Consider the following 12,493-nt stretch of genomic DNA (forward strand, 5'->3'; position numbering starts at 1 on the left):
CTGGACCAAAGTCTTTCAGAGCTATGCCTGTTTGTTTTCTTGCCCCTTCCTGGAAAAGGGCCTTGAAAGTGGTATGGAATGCCAGCTTTTCTAAAAATCAAAGAGATTTTTTTCAAAAGGGGGTGGGGGGCATCTGTGGCGGTAGAGAGGAGCTTATTTTTTTCTGCCTGTGCATTTACTAATGTTACCCAGTATGGTTGCAACCAGTTCTTTTTCTTAGCTACAAGAATACAGTCCTGAATAAGGTGTGAAATTGACCCTAGTCGGCTTCTGTATCTATGCTACTGGTTGAACAGTCAGAATGTAGATTCAGAAACTTTTCTGTAATAAGATTTAAGCCTGTGTTTGTAGTCTAGTGACCTATCAATCACAAATTAGGAAGGAAAACAGGAAACCGGTGAAGGCCCTGTAGTTCAGTTGGCCTCTTAACTAGGTCTGCCAGTCGATGAACTCCTGAGATATCTCTCTGAAAAGTGGTTTGTGAAACCTATAGGTAGACTGCCAAAAAAGCAACCCAATGAATTGAATTGCTTAATTTTCACTTGAAATAGAGGTCTAAAATAAAAGGGTGTCTTTTTTTTTTTTAAATGGGATTCGGTTACATGACTCTATATAGAAGGACTACTGCAGAGATTTATACTTGTGATTTTAAATTCCTTCAGTGAGGGACTTGATTGAAGAGACAGCTAACTTGAAAGGAACATATCAGTTTGATTACTGATAGATTTCAGAGTAATTCTTAGTGTGCAATTACACACATCCTGGGTTCCATGCAGAGCCTTTGTACATTTCTTCAACAAAAGAAAAATATGTAAAAATTCTGTAACAAGAAGGGTTCCTTTGTAAAAGAATAATCTTTGACTTTTTGCTATTGACAAATAGACAGTAATAGAATAGTTTAAAGCTCTTAAACTAGTTTTTAAAATCTTCATTCCTCTACAGGTTACCATGTGAACTCTAGTGTTAAACATTTATTCTAATTTATGGAAGTTGTGGTTGCACAAGAGTGTGAAAGTACTTAACACTATTCAACTGTATACGTAAAATGGTTACGATGGTAAATTTTGTTATGTATACTCACATTTTTTAAATGTTTATTTTTTTAAAAGTGTGAGTATACATAACAAAATTGATCATTCCTGCAGATGAGTATTGAAAGGTTCAGTTATACTATTTCTTCAAGGTATATCTCAAGATGATCATTAAAAATTTTTAGTTTTTTTAAAAGTACATTTAGAAATCTCTCGTAAAGATATTGTCATTGTTCCCTTGTTAATTCTTTTATTTCTTGTTAGTTGACAGAAACCGAGTAGAGAATGATTTCATTTGATACCTGCAAGTGAATTTTCCTCCCAGTATATTTTTTTAGGCAGCCTAGATTTTAGATTTTTAGATAAAATACTATCTGAAGTTTAACGCTGCCACTTTGCTATATTTTCAATTAAATTAGATATTTAAGAGTAGGGGACTGGCCCTTACTTTAAAAAGCATTTGTAATTTTCCACAAAATGTCAGTGGAGTCAAACACATTTTCTCATAGATTTGGTTTGAAAAATTAACACGAGTGGACTCCTAGAGAATGTTGGCTTAACTGTTAAATAATGAGACTTTTTTTCTTAGTCCCCTTTGTTCTCTTACTATTTCAAAATTGGCACCTTTCTAATTTGAGGACCAACAAGCCACTGTCAAGGTTTTTTTCTACCTATTCATTAGTTAATATTTGAATACCTTTCCAGTTCTGTATGCCAAACCTAAGATCTTATTTTGTCATTTAAAACATAAAGTCTTGGGGATCCCTGGGTGGCTTAGCAGTTTAGTGCCTGCCTTCGGCCCGGGGCGTGGTCCTGGAGTCCTGGGATTGAGTCCCACGTTGGGCTCCCCGCATGGAGCCTGCTTCTCCCTCTGCCTGTGTCTCTGCCCCCCCCCCCGTCTCTCTGTCTCTCGTGAATAAATAAGTAAAACCTTAAAAAAATAAATAAAACATAAAGTCTTGATTTTATACTGCTCTCTCATTGAGGGCACGTTTTTTAAAGTCTTTAATGGTTTAAACATTAACAGAATATTTTTTAGCTGTGTATCTCTTAGGGTTAAAATGAAGGTTAAATTCAATTTGAAAGACTGGAAGATTTTGATTATTTTTTCCCACCCTTAAATTGACTATATTGTATTCATTCACAGAATTATATTCTCACATGCTTAAAAGTTCTAAAGTAATTTTTAAAAGATTTTATTTATTTAAAGATTTATTTATTTGTGGGGTGGGTGAAGGAGAGAGAATCCTGAAGCAGATTCTCCACCGAGCACAGAGTCCCAAGTGGGGCTTAATCCCAGGACTCTGAGATTATGACCTGAGTCCAAATCAAGAGTCTGGGGCTTAACTGACTGAGCCACCCAGGCACCCCTTAAGATTTTATTTTTTAGGTAATCTCTAGCCCACAGTGGGGCTCAGACTCACAACTGAAGACCAAGAGTCTCACACTCCACCAACCGAGCCAACCAGGTGCCCCCTAAAGTTTTCTTTTTTTAAGATTTATTTATTTATTTGAGAGAGAGAGAGAGAGAGAGAGAGAGAGAGAGAATGTGGGGGGAGGGGCAAGGGAGGAGAGAGCTCCACACCTGGCTCCCATCATCTCAGGGCCCTGAGATCAGACCCCAGTTGAAATCAAGAGTCCCACACTTAACGGACTGTGCCATATAGGTGCCCCACTCTTAAAGTTATTTATTAAGATGTATTTCTTCTGGGGACACCTGGGTGACTCAGTCTGTTGAGTGCTGGACTCTTGATCTCATCTCAGGTCTTGATCTCTGGGGGGTGAGTCCATCCCCCTCCACTGGCTCCACACTCAGCATGTGGAGTTGTTTGTTTGTTTGTTTTTTTATAGATTTAAAAAAAAAATCTGCATCTACAGTGAGCCATTTTGCTTTTAAGTCTTTTTTTTTTTTTGCTTTTAAGTCTTATATCCACCCAAGTCCTTAGTTTTTTCCCCCAAAATGTGAACTAAGACATTAACTTGCATTTAAACACTTTTCTTCAAAAATTAGATATTTTGGTTTTTAACATGCAAGATCCCCCTTTTTCCTATTCCAGCTGAGAGTGAATTATCTCTTACTGCAGAGGTAGTCTTTTTCCTCAACTACATTTTCTTCTCTCTTCCCTAGGCTAGTTCTTAATGATTCTAGTATAGTTTTTAAAGGGCAAAACAAGTAAAATGAAAGTTATCACATAATGACAGTCACTAGTAGAGTTGGGGAGGCAAACCCAGAGGCCCTTATTTGTATTCAATACTTGGTCCACTTAAAAAATGGTACTTTTTCATTGTATTTTTCAAGAACCATATCCTGGACTTAGGAGAATGGTGTTGCTTTTTTGATTCTTTGCAGAAATCCACTTTTTGTAACAACCAATGTTAGATGGACTGATGATATTTTTTCAGAGTTTTCAGTAAACCTTATTTTTTTTATTTTTTATTTTATTTTATTTTATTTTATTTTTTTAAGAATGGTTTCAGATTTACAGAAAACATGGAAAGATGGTACAGTAGGTCTCCATATGCTCTGCACCCAATTTCCCCTGTTATTAACGTATTGTTATGGTACACTTGCCATAATGAAAAAAATCAACACTGATAAATTGTTAACTATATACTCCTTAGTTTTTCCTTAGCCTTTACCTATTGTGTTTTCTATTCCAGGATCCCATCCTGAATACATTGCATTTAGTTTTCCTATCTTAATCTCCTCTTTGCTGTAACACTTTCTTACACTTTCCTTGTTTTTGATGACCTTGACAGTCTTGGTGTTAACTTTCCTTCATTTGTTTATTGAAAAATAATTAATATATAATGTAACATTATTATTCGTTTCAGGTGTAGATATTAACTTTAAAATAGCATATAAACTAAAAACATATACAATGACACATAATATAAAACAAAATGACATATGACCCCTGACTGTCATACTTCTAATATGCTGTCTAGAGTTTCCTGGTTAATTTAACACTTAGTTGAAAATACAATTTTAGGAAACCTTTTTTTTCTCTGAGTAAACAAAAGGCTAGATTCTGTATATTCATTAATAGGAAAGTCTTGATTGTTTTTTTTTTTCAGTGTTCAGGGAAACCTGAATTAGGAAGTTTGTCACATGACCAAAGAACTATAAGGACAGACTACACTGATCAGCACCACCTGTATCAACCCCTCCCCCAACTCCAAGTGGATTGGATTGTTTGAGTTGCTTGGTTGGGCTGTTCACTAACAGCTGTTTGCTGAATATTTTTAAGTCTCTCTGTTCTTTTAGAACACAAGCCTAATTTATCTGGCCTCTCAGTAACACTGTGATTACTGAGTTCTTGCTGTTGCCTTCTGCTCAGTCTTTCTCATTTTGGAAAAACTGAATAAAACCAAGTATCACAATTTTAGGATTGCAATTAGCATTTGTTTTTGCATTTCATCTTTCTGAAGTCTCTACAGTGACTAAAACATTCTCGTTTTTGGAGTTTAGCAATGTGAGGGAAGTATAAAGCAGAAAGTTCTCATGCTGTTGAGTAGAAGTCCCTCCCTTGTCCTTCCTTTCCCTTACATGCTCCAAACTGAAGCTGTATAAAGTATAACTATAATGTAATTTTTTTAATTTTTTTTATGATAGTCACACACAGAGAGAGAGAGGCAGAGACACAGGCAGAGGGAGAAGCAGGCTCCATGCACCAGGAGCCCGACGTGGGACTCGATCCCGGGTCTCCAGGATCGCGCCCTGGGCCAAAGGCAGGCGCCAAACCGCTGTGCCACCCAGGGATCCCCTATAATGTAATTTTTAAACAAATACGGTAGAGACACTGTATCCAAGTGAGTTATCTCCCAGAAACTGTCAACCTGGGAGACCATACATTTATTTTTGTAAAAACTGCCTTTACTAACGTGATCAGAATTTTCATTTTGGATCACTGGTTTTATCTTTTGGCACGTTATTTTGACTGCTTTGTCATGATATATTTTCATCTTTGGGGGATAAATTTGACTTTTAGATACATCAACAAGTCACTCAGCAAAAGAGGAGAATAAGATGACAGGATGAAATGGAGTGATCTCTTTTTTAGACACATCTTAGATGTGAAGTAAGGGGACTGGTTTTCATTTTCTTGTATAACTATAAACTGGCCCTTAAGGCTTTCCGAAAGAAGCATTCCAAAAAATATTCAATGAGTGAGAACTTGGGTAGAATAAGAGCATAGCTTCCCAAGTAGAAGAGATGACTGACTACCTTGAAGAAGATGATTCCTGTGCTCATCTTAGCTTGTTGAAACAATAGCAGTGCTTGTTATCAACCTTCACTGCATCAGAATTTCCTGTAGAGCCAATATAGATAGGCAGATAGATGGATAGATAGACGCACGTCTAGGTTTCATCCCATTCCTAACTAATCACAATCTTTAGGATTGGGGTCCAGGTGGATATATGAGCTTTTCTGAGAGCTCCCCTTAATTGAGGACCATTGCTTTAACAACTTTTTAATATACTCCTTGGGGTATAGACTTTGCTTTCTTGTACATAATGTGCTTTTTTTTTAAATAAATATTTAATTTATTTATTCATGAGAGACACACACAGAGAAGCAGGCTCCATGCAAGGAGCCCGATGTGGGACCCGACCCCAGGACTCCAGGATCATGCCTTGGGCCAAAGGAAGGCACCAAACCACCGAGCCACTCAGGGATCCCCCATAATATGCTTTTTAAGTAGAGCATACTTGCCTCTGTAAAGAGACATCCATATTTATCTCACAGAAACAAACAGATATTTCCTTCAAAAACATCCTTTTTTATTGAGCTGCTGCTTTAAGACATCTATACTTTTACTGCATACCATTTGTCACACACAACTTACTCCTTTTATCAGTCTTTTCCACTAGAATGAAAGCTCCATAAATCCAAGGACCAGGTCTGTTTTACTCTTCACTGTATCCCCAGCACAGTGGCTGACCCATTGGCACTTAGAATGGTATTTAAGGTACTTAAGAAAGAATGGATGGACCAGAAATAAATATACAAGGCTAATGATTTAAAGTAGACCTGAAGCTGAACTTACTTGATATCGAAATACAATGCTGTATATCACAAAAAATATTTATTGAATTGTGATTTAGAGCACTAAACAGAGTCAGATGATTTAAACACAATCCTAGCTCTGCCGTTTACTAGTATTGACCTTGAGCTTGTTACTTGACCTCTTACCTTCTGTTACCTCATTTGTAAGAAAAGATGGTTAATCTGAAGGATCTCTGGAGTTCTTTCCATTCTCTGAAAATTCTTTGAATCTAAGTGCCTGGTATTATGCCAGGCATAATAGATGATTCCAAAAGAAGCCTTAAGCACTCATCTTAAGTTGTTTAAATGTATAGTTCACCAGTTAATTGGATGACTTGCTGAATTTCAAGTGAATTCCTAAGTCCACAATCCCATTTTCAAGGACAAGAATAAACATAGTAATATTAAGCATTTTAAATAGGAATGACATTCTCTTTGTGAAACCAACTCCTTCTCTACTGTGAAAGAAGGGAATATTTTCATAGCTGTGAAACGGGCAGCTTTTCCTATGTGGCAGAGTGTTTTGTTGTGCTGACTGACTGGGAAAGAGAAGTTAGGAAAGTGTGAGAAGAGAAAAAAGGAAAAGGCTGCGAATTTTGAACAATTTTAAAATCTCTTTGCTTCTCACCCAGCACTTAGAACAAGAGAAACATGAACTAAGAAGACGATTTGAGAACCGAGAAGGGGAATGGGAAGGACGTGTGTCAGAACTGGAGAGTGATGTGAAACAACTTCAGGATGAGTTGGAGAGGCAGCAAGTTCACCTACGGGAAGCAGATAGAGAAAAAACACGAGCTGTCCAGGAATTATCAGAACAGAACCAGAGGTTATTGGATCAACTCAGCAGGGTAAGTCACAAGTTAAGAATTTATGGTATCAAATATTGAAAGTGGAAGCCAGAGTGACTGTGTGATGTCAGTCATACATACGGTAAGGGTAGTTCTGATTTTTGTCGCCTTTGGCGTTGACATCAACAAGTTAAATATTTTTCACCTGAGAACTTTAGCTATACAAACTAGGAGTCAGGAGCTAAAACCCATATCTGTCATTAGCTATGAGACTTTGACAATCACTTAACTTGGGAGTTTTTTCGTTTTTAAAGTGAAAGAGCTGTGCCTAATGATTTCTGGTGTTCAGAAAGCTCTAAAGGTCTGATTCCTTACTTAGAGTAATTAAGTCTATCATAGACAAAATTATGTTAATGCATTTAGTTCAAATATTAAATGGTGCCTTCTTTAAACTGAAAAGCTTGGGGAAAATTACTAGAGCAAATGATTTTCATTGATGTTACATTTGTGAATGTACCTTTCTTCATATTATTTAAATGTGAAAGGAGATATGTGTGTCTGTATTTAAAATTTGTTCTTTTTATTTCATATTAAGTAAAAATTGTTTACTTGTACCTGTATAGGGTGACATGATAAAAGTATTAATTAACCAAGGTCAAAATTACAAAATCATTGCAAAGAAGAAGTTTGAGGGCTGAATAGGTAGAAATCTAATTTAAATACAGAACATACCTTTATAACAAATGCAGGAATGTTGTTAATGCTCTGGTCTCCAAATCCACCTACTTTTGAAAATTAAAAGCTGAATTTACTATGGTACCTCAGTCCTTCTTATGTGTTGAAAAATAGAACTGTTAACTCTTTAGTCATCAGAGGAATAAAGAACTTCTAGTCTGGTGTCATTCCATAGGTCATGCTTAGATCTTCGGAAAAGGAGAGCAACACATGGTAAATTCTTGGCATTCCCACTAATTCAGTGGGTAGTAATGTGTGACCTTATTTCATTAGTTTGTCATAGTTGCTTCCCATGGATACTCTGAGACTGGTCAAAACCTTCATGCCTCACTAGGAAGTGTGAGGTAAATGCTACTACTAGAGAAAGGGGAGAAGAGGTTGAGGAGAGACTGGGAGTGGGGAGGAGGGGGAGGGAGACAGGGAAGGAAGGGGAAAAAAAGATGCCTAATACCTTGGAAAATAGCTACTTGCAGGAAATATCAACACATGTGAAAGGTGAGAATCCAGATGATAGGTAGAAATAAAGATCTTACCTGCACACCGCCCCTCTAGGGGATTAAATCATCATTTGATTATCTGGAAAGGAAGAATTGGACAGTTCTTCAAGAAGTTATTTCAAGGCCAGGTTAGTAGCAACATTTCTGATTCAGTTCTAAAACCTTTTGCAACAACTGGGAAGGGATTTTGTAAGATTTTTTAGGTTTTGAGTCGTCATTCATTATTTATGAAAGATTAAACTAACTGGATACACCTAGCCAGATTTATTTGTTCAGCAGCATTGACTTAATACTTAATTCTGCACAAGTGTTTCTTATGGACACCTATGCAAGGAATACAGCAAACCAGAATGATTAAAGGGGAAATGAACATAAACAGTCTCAACTTCGCTTTTCGACCTGGTGAAAGATAGATGGCCAAGAGAGATAAAGGGACAAAGCAAATATTAACATGACACAGCAAAAGAGCAGAGAACTTGGGATTTACATGGATGTTGAATCTTGGCTCTGCTTCTCCTTGACTGGATGACTTTGTGCCTCACTTATCCATAAAATGGGGATAAAAATCTGTACCTTATATAAATACCATTGAAATGAAAGTATGATAATGTGTTTATGTTATGCTGAAGCATATGAAGGTAAGGATTTTAATGTTGACAACTGTTTTAATGAAGCAGTGTCTTCGTAGTTGAGGTTCCTTTGCCTAATTTCTCTGTAGAAAATCCTGGTAAGCTGTTCCCAAAAGGATATACAGGGATAGCATTTCTACTAGATATAGATTCTTGTTATCCTTTCTGGCCTTGAATGTAGGCCCTTGGTGAGTATTGAGGCTTTTTTTTCCCTTTCTCTTTTTAAGCAGGACAAGCCCCGGGGGTTTCCATCAGCAGCCAGTTTAGATTATCATTTTATTAACTGGGTATTCAGGACCTAGAGGAGTTGAGTACTTTGAAGTGAATTAAGATTCTCCTTGAACAAGATAACAACCAGCAGAGGTAGTAGAAGAACAGGATTTTTTTTTTTTTACAATGTATTTAACATGTCTTTATAAGCATGAAATGTATAATATATAAAGTATAGTACAATATTTCTTTTTTTTTTAATTTTTAAAAAATTTATCTATGATAGTCAGAGAGAGAGAGAGAGGCAGAGACACAGGCAGAGGGAGAAGCAGGCTCCATGCACCGGGAGCCAGACGTGGGAATCGATTCCGGGTCTCCAGGATCGCGCCCTGGGCCAAAGGCAGGCGCCAAACCACTGCGCCACCCAGGGATCCCTAGTACAATATTTCTGTGATGCTTTTGTCCAAAGTATTTTTTTTATTTTAAAGTTCATTTTTTTTAGTAACTTCTGTACCCAAAGTGGGGCTTGAATTCATGACTTCGAGATCAAGAGCTGCATGCTCTTCACACTGAGCCAGTCAAGCATCCCCAAAGTATCTTTAAGTATATTTCTTTTGCCACAGTGGCCTCCAAAGTTTTGTTTTTTTTTAAATAACAGCTTTATTGATATGTAATTTATAGACTATAACATTCACTTTTTGAAGGTATAAAATTTACTGGGTTTTAATATATTCAGAGTTGTGCAACCATCACCACGATTTAATTATAGAACATTTCACCCCCTGAAAGAAAGAAATCTTATACCCATTAGTAGTCACTGTTCATTGCTCCTAACCTGCTACTCCATTCCCTGACTTCCTAGTAACCACTAATCTGCTTTCTGTTTCTATGGATTTGCCTATTCTGGACATTTCATATAAATGAAATCATATATATGTGATTCTTTTGTCTGGCCTCTTTCCCTTAATATGTTTCAAGGTTCATCTGCATTGTAGCGTATATCAATACCTAATTTTTATGGCTGAAAAATATTCCATTGTATGGACATAACACATTTTGTTTCTTCATTAGTTGATGGACATTTGGGTTGTTTCCATTTTTTTGGCTATTATGAATAAGGTTACCATAAACATTCATGTACAAGTTTTTATGTGACCAAGCTTCTTTTCAGCTCTAACATAGGATGCTGAGAGCATATGTATCGCATAAACTTCTGGATCCTCATTATCATGAAGGAAGAGATAGGTATTCTAATCTTATAGCTGGGAAAACTTGAGAGACAGAAAAGCATGTGGCTTTTTTAAGGCTTTTCTAATTTAAGACTCAGGGTTTCTGTGCCTCAGTTTCACATTTCTGAGGCAGCAATTAAGATCACAGTTGGAGCCAGATGGCCCTGGGCCAAACACCAACTCCTATTACTAGCTGGGTGAACATGGGAAAGGTTTTTCGCCTTTTTTCACCTTAGTTTCCTTCCTCGTAACATAGAAACAATTATTACTATTTCCTGGTAGTGTTTGGAGGACTGAGATAACATATGTAAAACTCCAACTATAGTGTCTAGCATATTGTAAATACTTAGTTGATAGTAGCCATGATTTATAATTATCGTTTCTTCTTTGCGTAGAAGGGATTTTTGTATCTAGTCAAACATGGATTCTCTAACCTGATGACAGAAAAATCTGAAATGTCCCCAGCATATATTAGTGCCTGAAAATGTTTTGTCTCACAGTTAAATCTCTATTCAGAAATATTTGAGTAAAAATGATCCTTCTAGGAGTTGAGTCAGGTTCATTATATGGCATCTTGTATCCTCTAGAGTATCCTTCATATACTCTGGGGATACCATTTTTTTGAGTTTATTTGTTCATTTTGGGTAAAATGCCCTCTAAATTCTTTCCTAGTGTCTAAGATTCTGTGAGTCTTATCTTTATGAAACTCAGGCTGACATATTTGGAAAACGTGTAGTTCAGTTTTGGAGTTATAAAGTAACACCATGATGGCATTGACAGTGGGGTTTAATAGGACGTGTTAGACACTTATAATCCTACCTCAGAAGTAGAAAGAATACAATGGGTCTTGCTTTTGGGAAGAGAATAGGAGAGACATGGGCTATGCTTGTCGCTTAAGAAGAGTATTTCATGTAGAACTTAAAGTGGAGGTTTTTTGAAAATCCCTCTGATACATGTCTAATACAATACTTTTCGTTAGCATTATAGCAGAATCCTCCAGAGAGCCCCTAGATGATTTTCTCCCCAGCAGTAGCAGCAAAACAGAGTGTTCTGATCAGTGTGAAAGTGTTCTGAAGTGATCTTTCACTAATTTAACCTGCTACAGCTTATACCACAGTTTAGGACCTGTGGAAACTTCTTACAGTTTGTGTGTAGGGCAGCAAGCCAAAATAGGGATTTCAACAGTATAGACACAGTCTTGTTCATAATGTCAGTAGCCTTTTCAGCCTTCAGAAGCAGTTGATGTTAAGATATTTTCAAAATGAATCTCCATAGTATTAGAAACTTCAGTAAGAGTTAAGTCATTTTCACAGTTTGTACTAATTAAAACATTGCTCACGCAACTTTGTAAATGCTAAGGTCAGACTTGTTGACCAAAGAATAGAAAAAATTATTGATTTCTTCTTAAAAAAAAAAAAGAGGGGGAGGATTTAAAATTGCTTAGGGACTTCTAAAGTTTTCCTTCCCCGAAATATAGTTCTAGAGTTTGTAGAAACTGACTAGGAAATTTTCTTATACTTTTCCCCTACAGTTTTATACATGAAATATCATCTGTACCTTTTACCCCCCCTCCTTCCCTTGCTTCTCATCCTGCCAACAGCAGAACCATATGTTTAATCCTAATCGCATTTTCTCTACTAGGGGTCAGAGCTTCATACTGCAGGACTGAATATATACAGACTTAATGACTGTTGAGTATGTACTGGGCTATAATACAGATTTTTGCTTTTTCCATTTAAAAAAACATAACAGGGCAGCCCCGGTGGCGCAGCGGTTTAGCGCTGCCTGCAGCCCAGGGTGTGATCCTGGAGACCCTGGATCGAGTCCCACGTCAGACTCTCTGCATAGAGCCTGCTTCTCTCTCTACTTCTCTCTCTCTCTCTCTCTCTCTCTCTCTCTCTCTGCATCTGTAATGAATAAATAAATAAAAATCTTAAAAAAAAAAACAAAACATAACAGGGCAGCCCCGGTGGCGCAGCGGTTTAGCGCTGCCTGCAGCCCAGGGTGTGATCCTGGAGACCCTGGATCGAGTCCCACGTCAGACTCTCTGCATAGAGCCTGCTTCTCTCTCTACTTCTCTCTCTCTCTCTCTCTCTCTCTCTGCATCTGTAATGAATAAATAAATAAAAATCTTAAAAAAAAAAAAAACATAACAGGGCAGCCCAGGTGGCTCAGCGGTTTAGCGATACCTTCAGCCCAGGGCGTGATCCTGGAGACCCAGGATTGAGTCCCATGTCGGGCTCCCTGTGAGCCTGCTTCTCCCTCTCCCTGTGTCTCTGCCTCTCTCTCTCTCTCTCTCTCTCTCTCTCTGTCTCTCATGAGTA

At 37.4% G+C, this 12,493-nt stretch overlaps 1 protein-coding gene across 6 annotated transcripts in view; it reads left to right on the forward strand.

Annotated features, from left to right (window-relative positions):
• BICDL1 (BICD family like cargo adaptor 1) overlaps positions 1–12,493 on the forward strand; it is a 103,817-nt gene that overhangs the window by 1,168 nt on the left and 90,156 nt on the right. For all 6 annotated transcript variants that reach the window (XR_013366630.1, XR_013366631.1, XM_077875881.1 and 3 more), the window contains exon 2: positions 6,714–6,929. Coding sequence is in view for 4 of the 6 variants with exons in the window: in XM_077875881.1 (XP_077732007.1) it covers positions 6,714–6,929 (216 nt within the window). In the remaining 2 variants the exon portion in view is untranslated. The remainder of the gene's footprint in view (positions 1–6,713; positions 6,930–12,493) is intronic.

The sequence above is a fragment of the Canis aureus genome, chromosome 27 (genome assembly GCF_053574225.1).
Source record: "Canis aureus isolate CA01 chromosome 27, VMU_Caureus_v.1.0, whole genome shotgun sequence".
NCBI classification, from domain to species: Eukaryota; Metazoa; Chordata; class Mammalia; order Carnivora; family Canidae; genus Canis; species Canis aureus.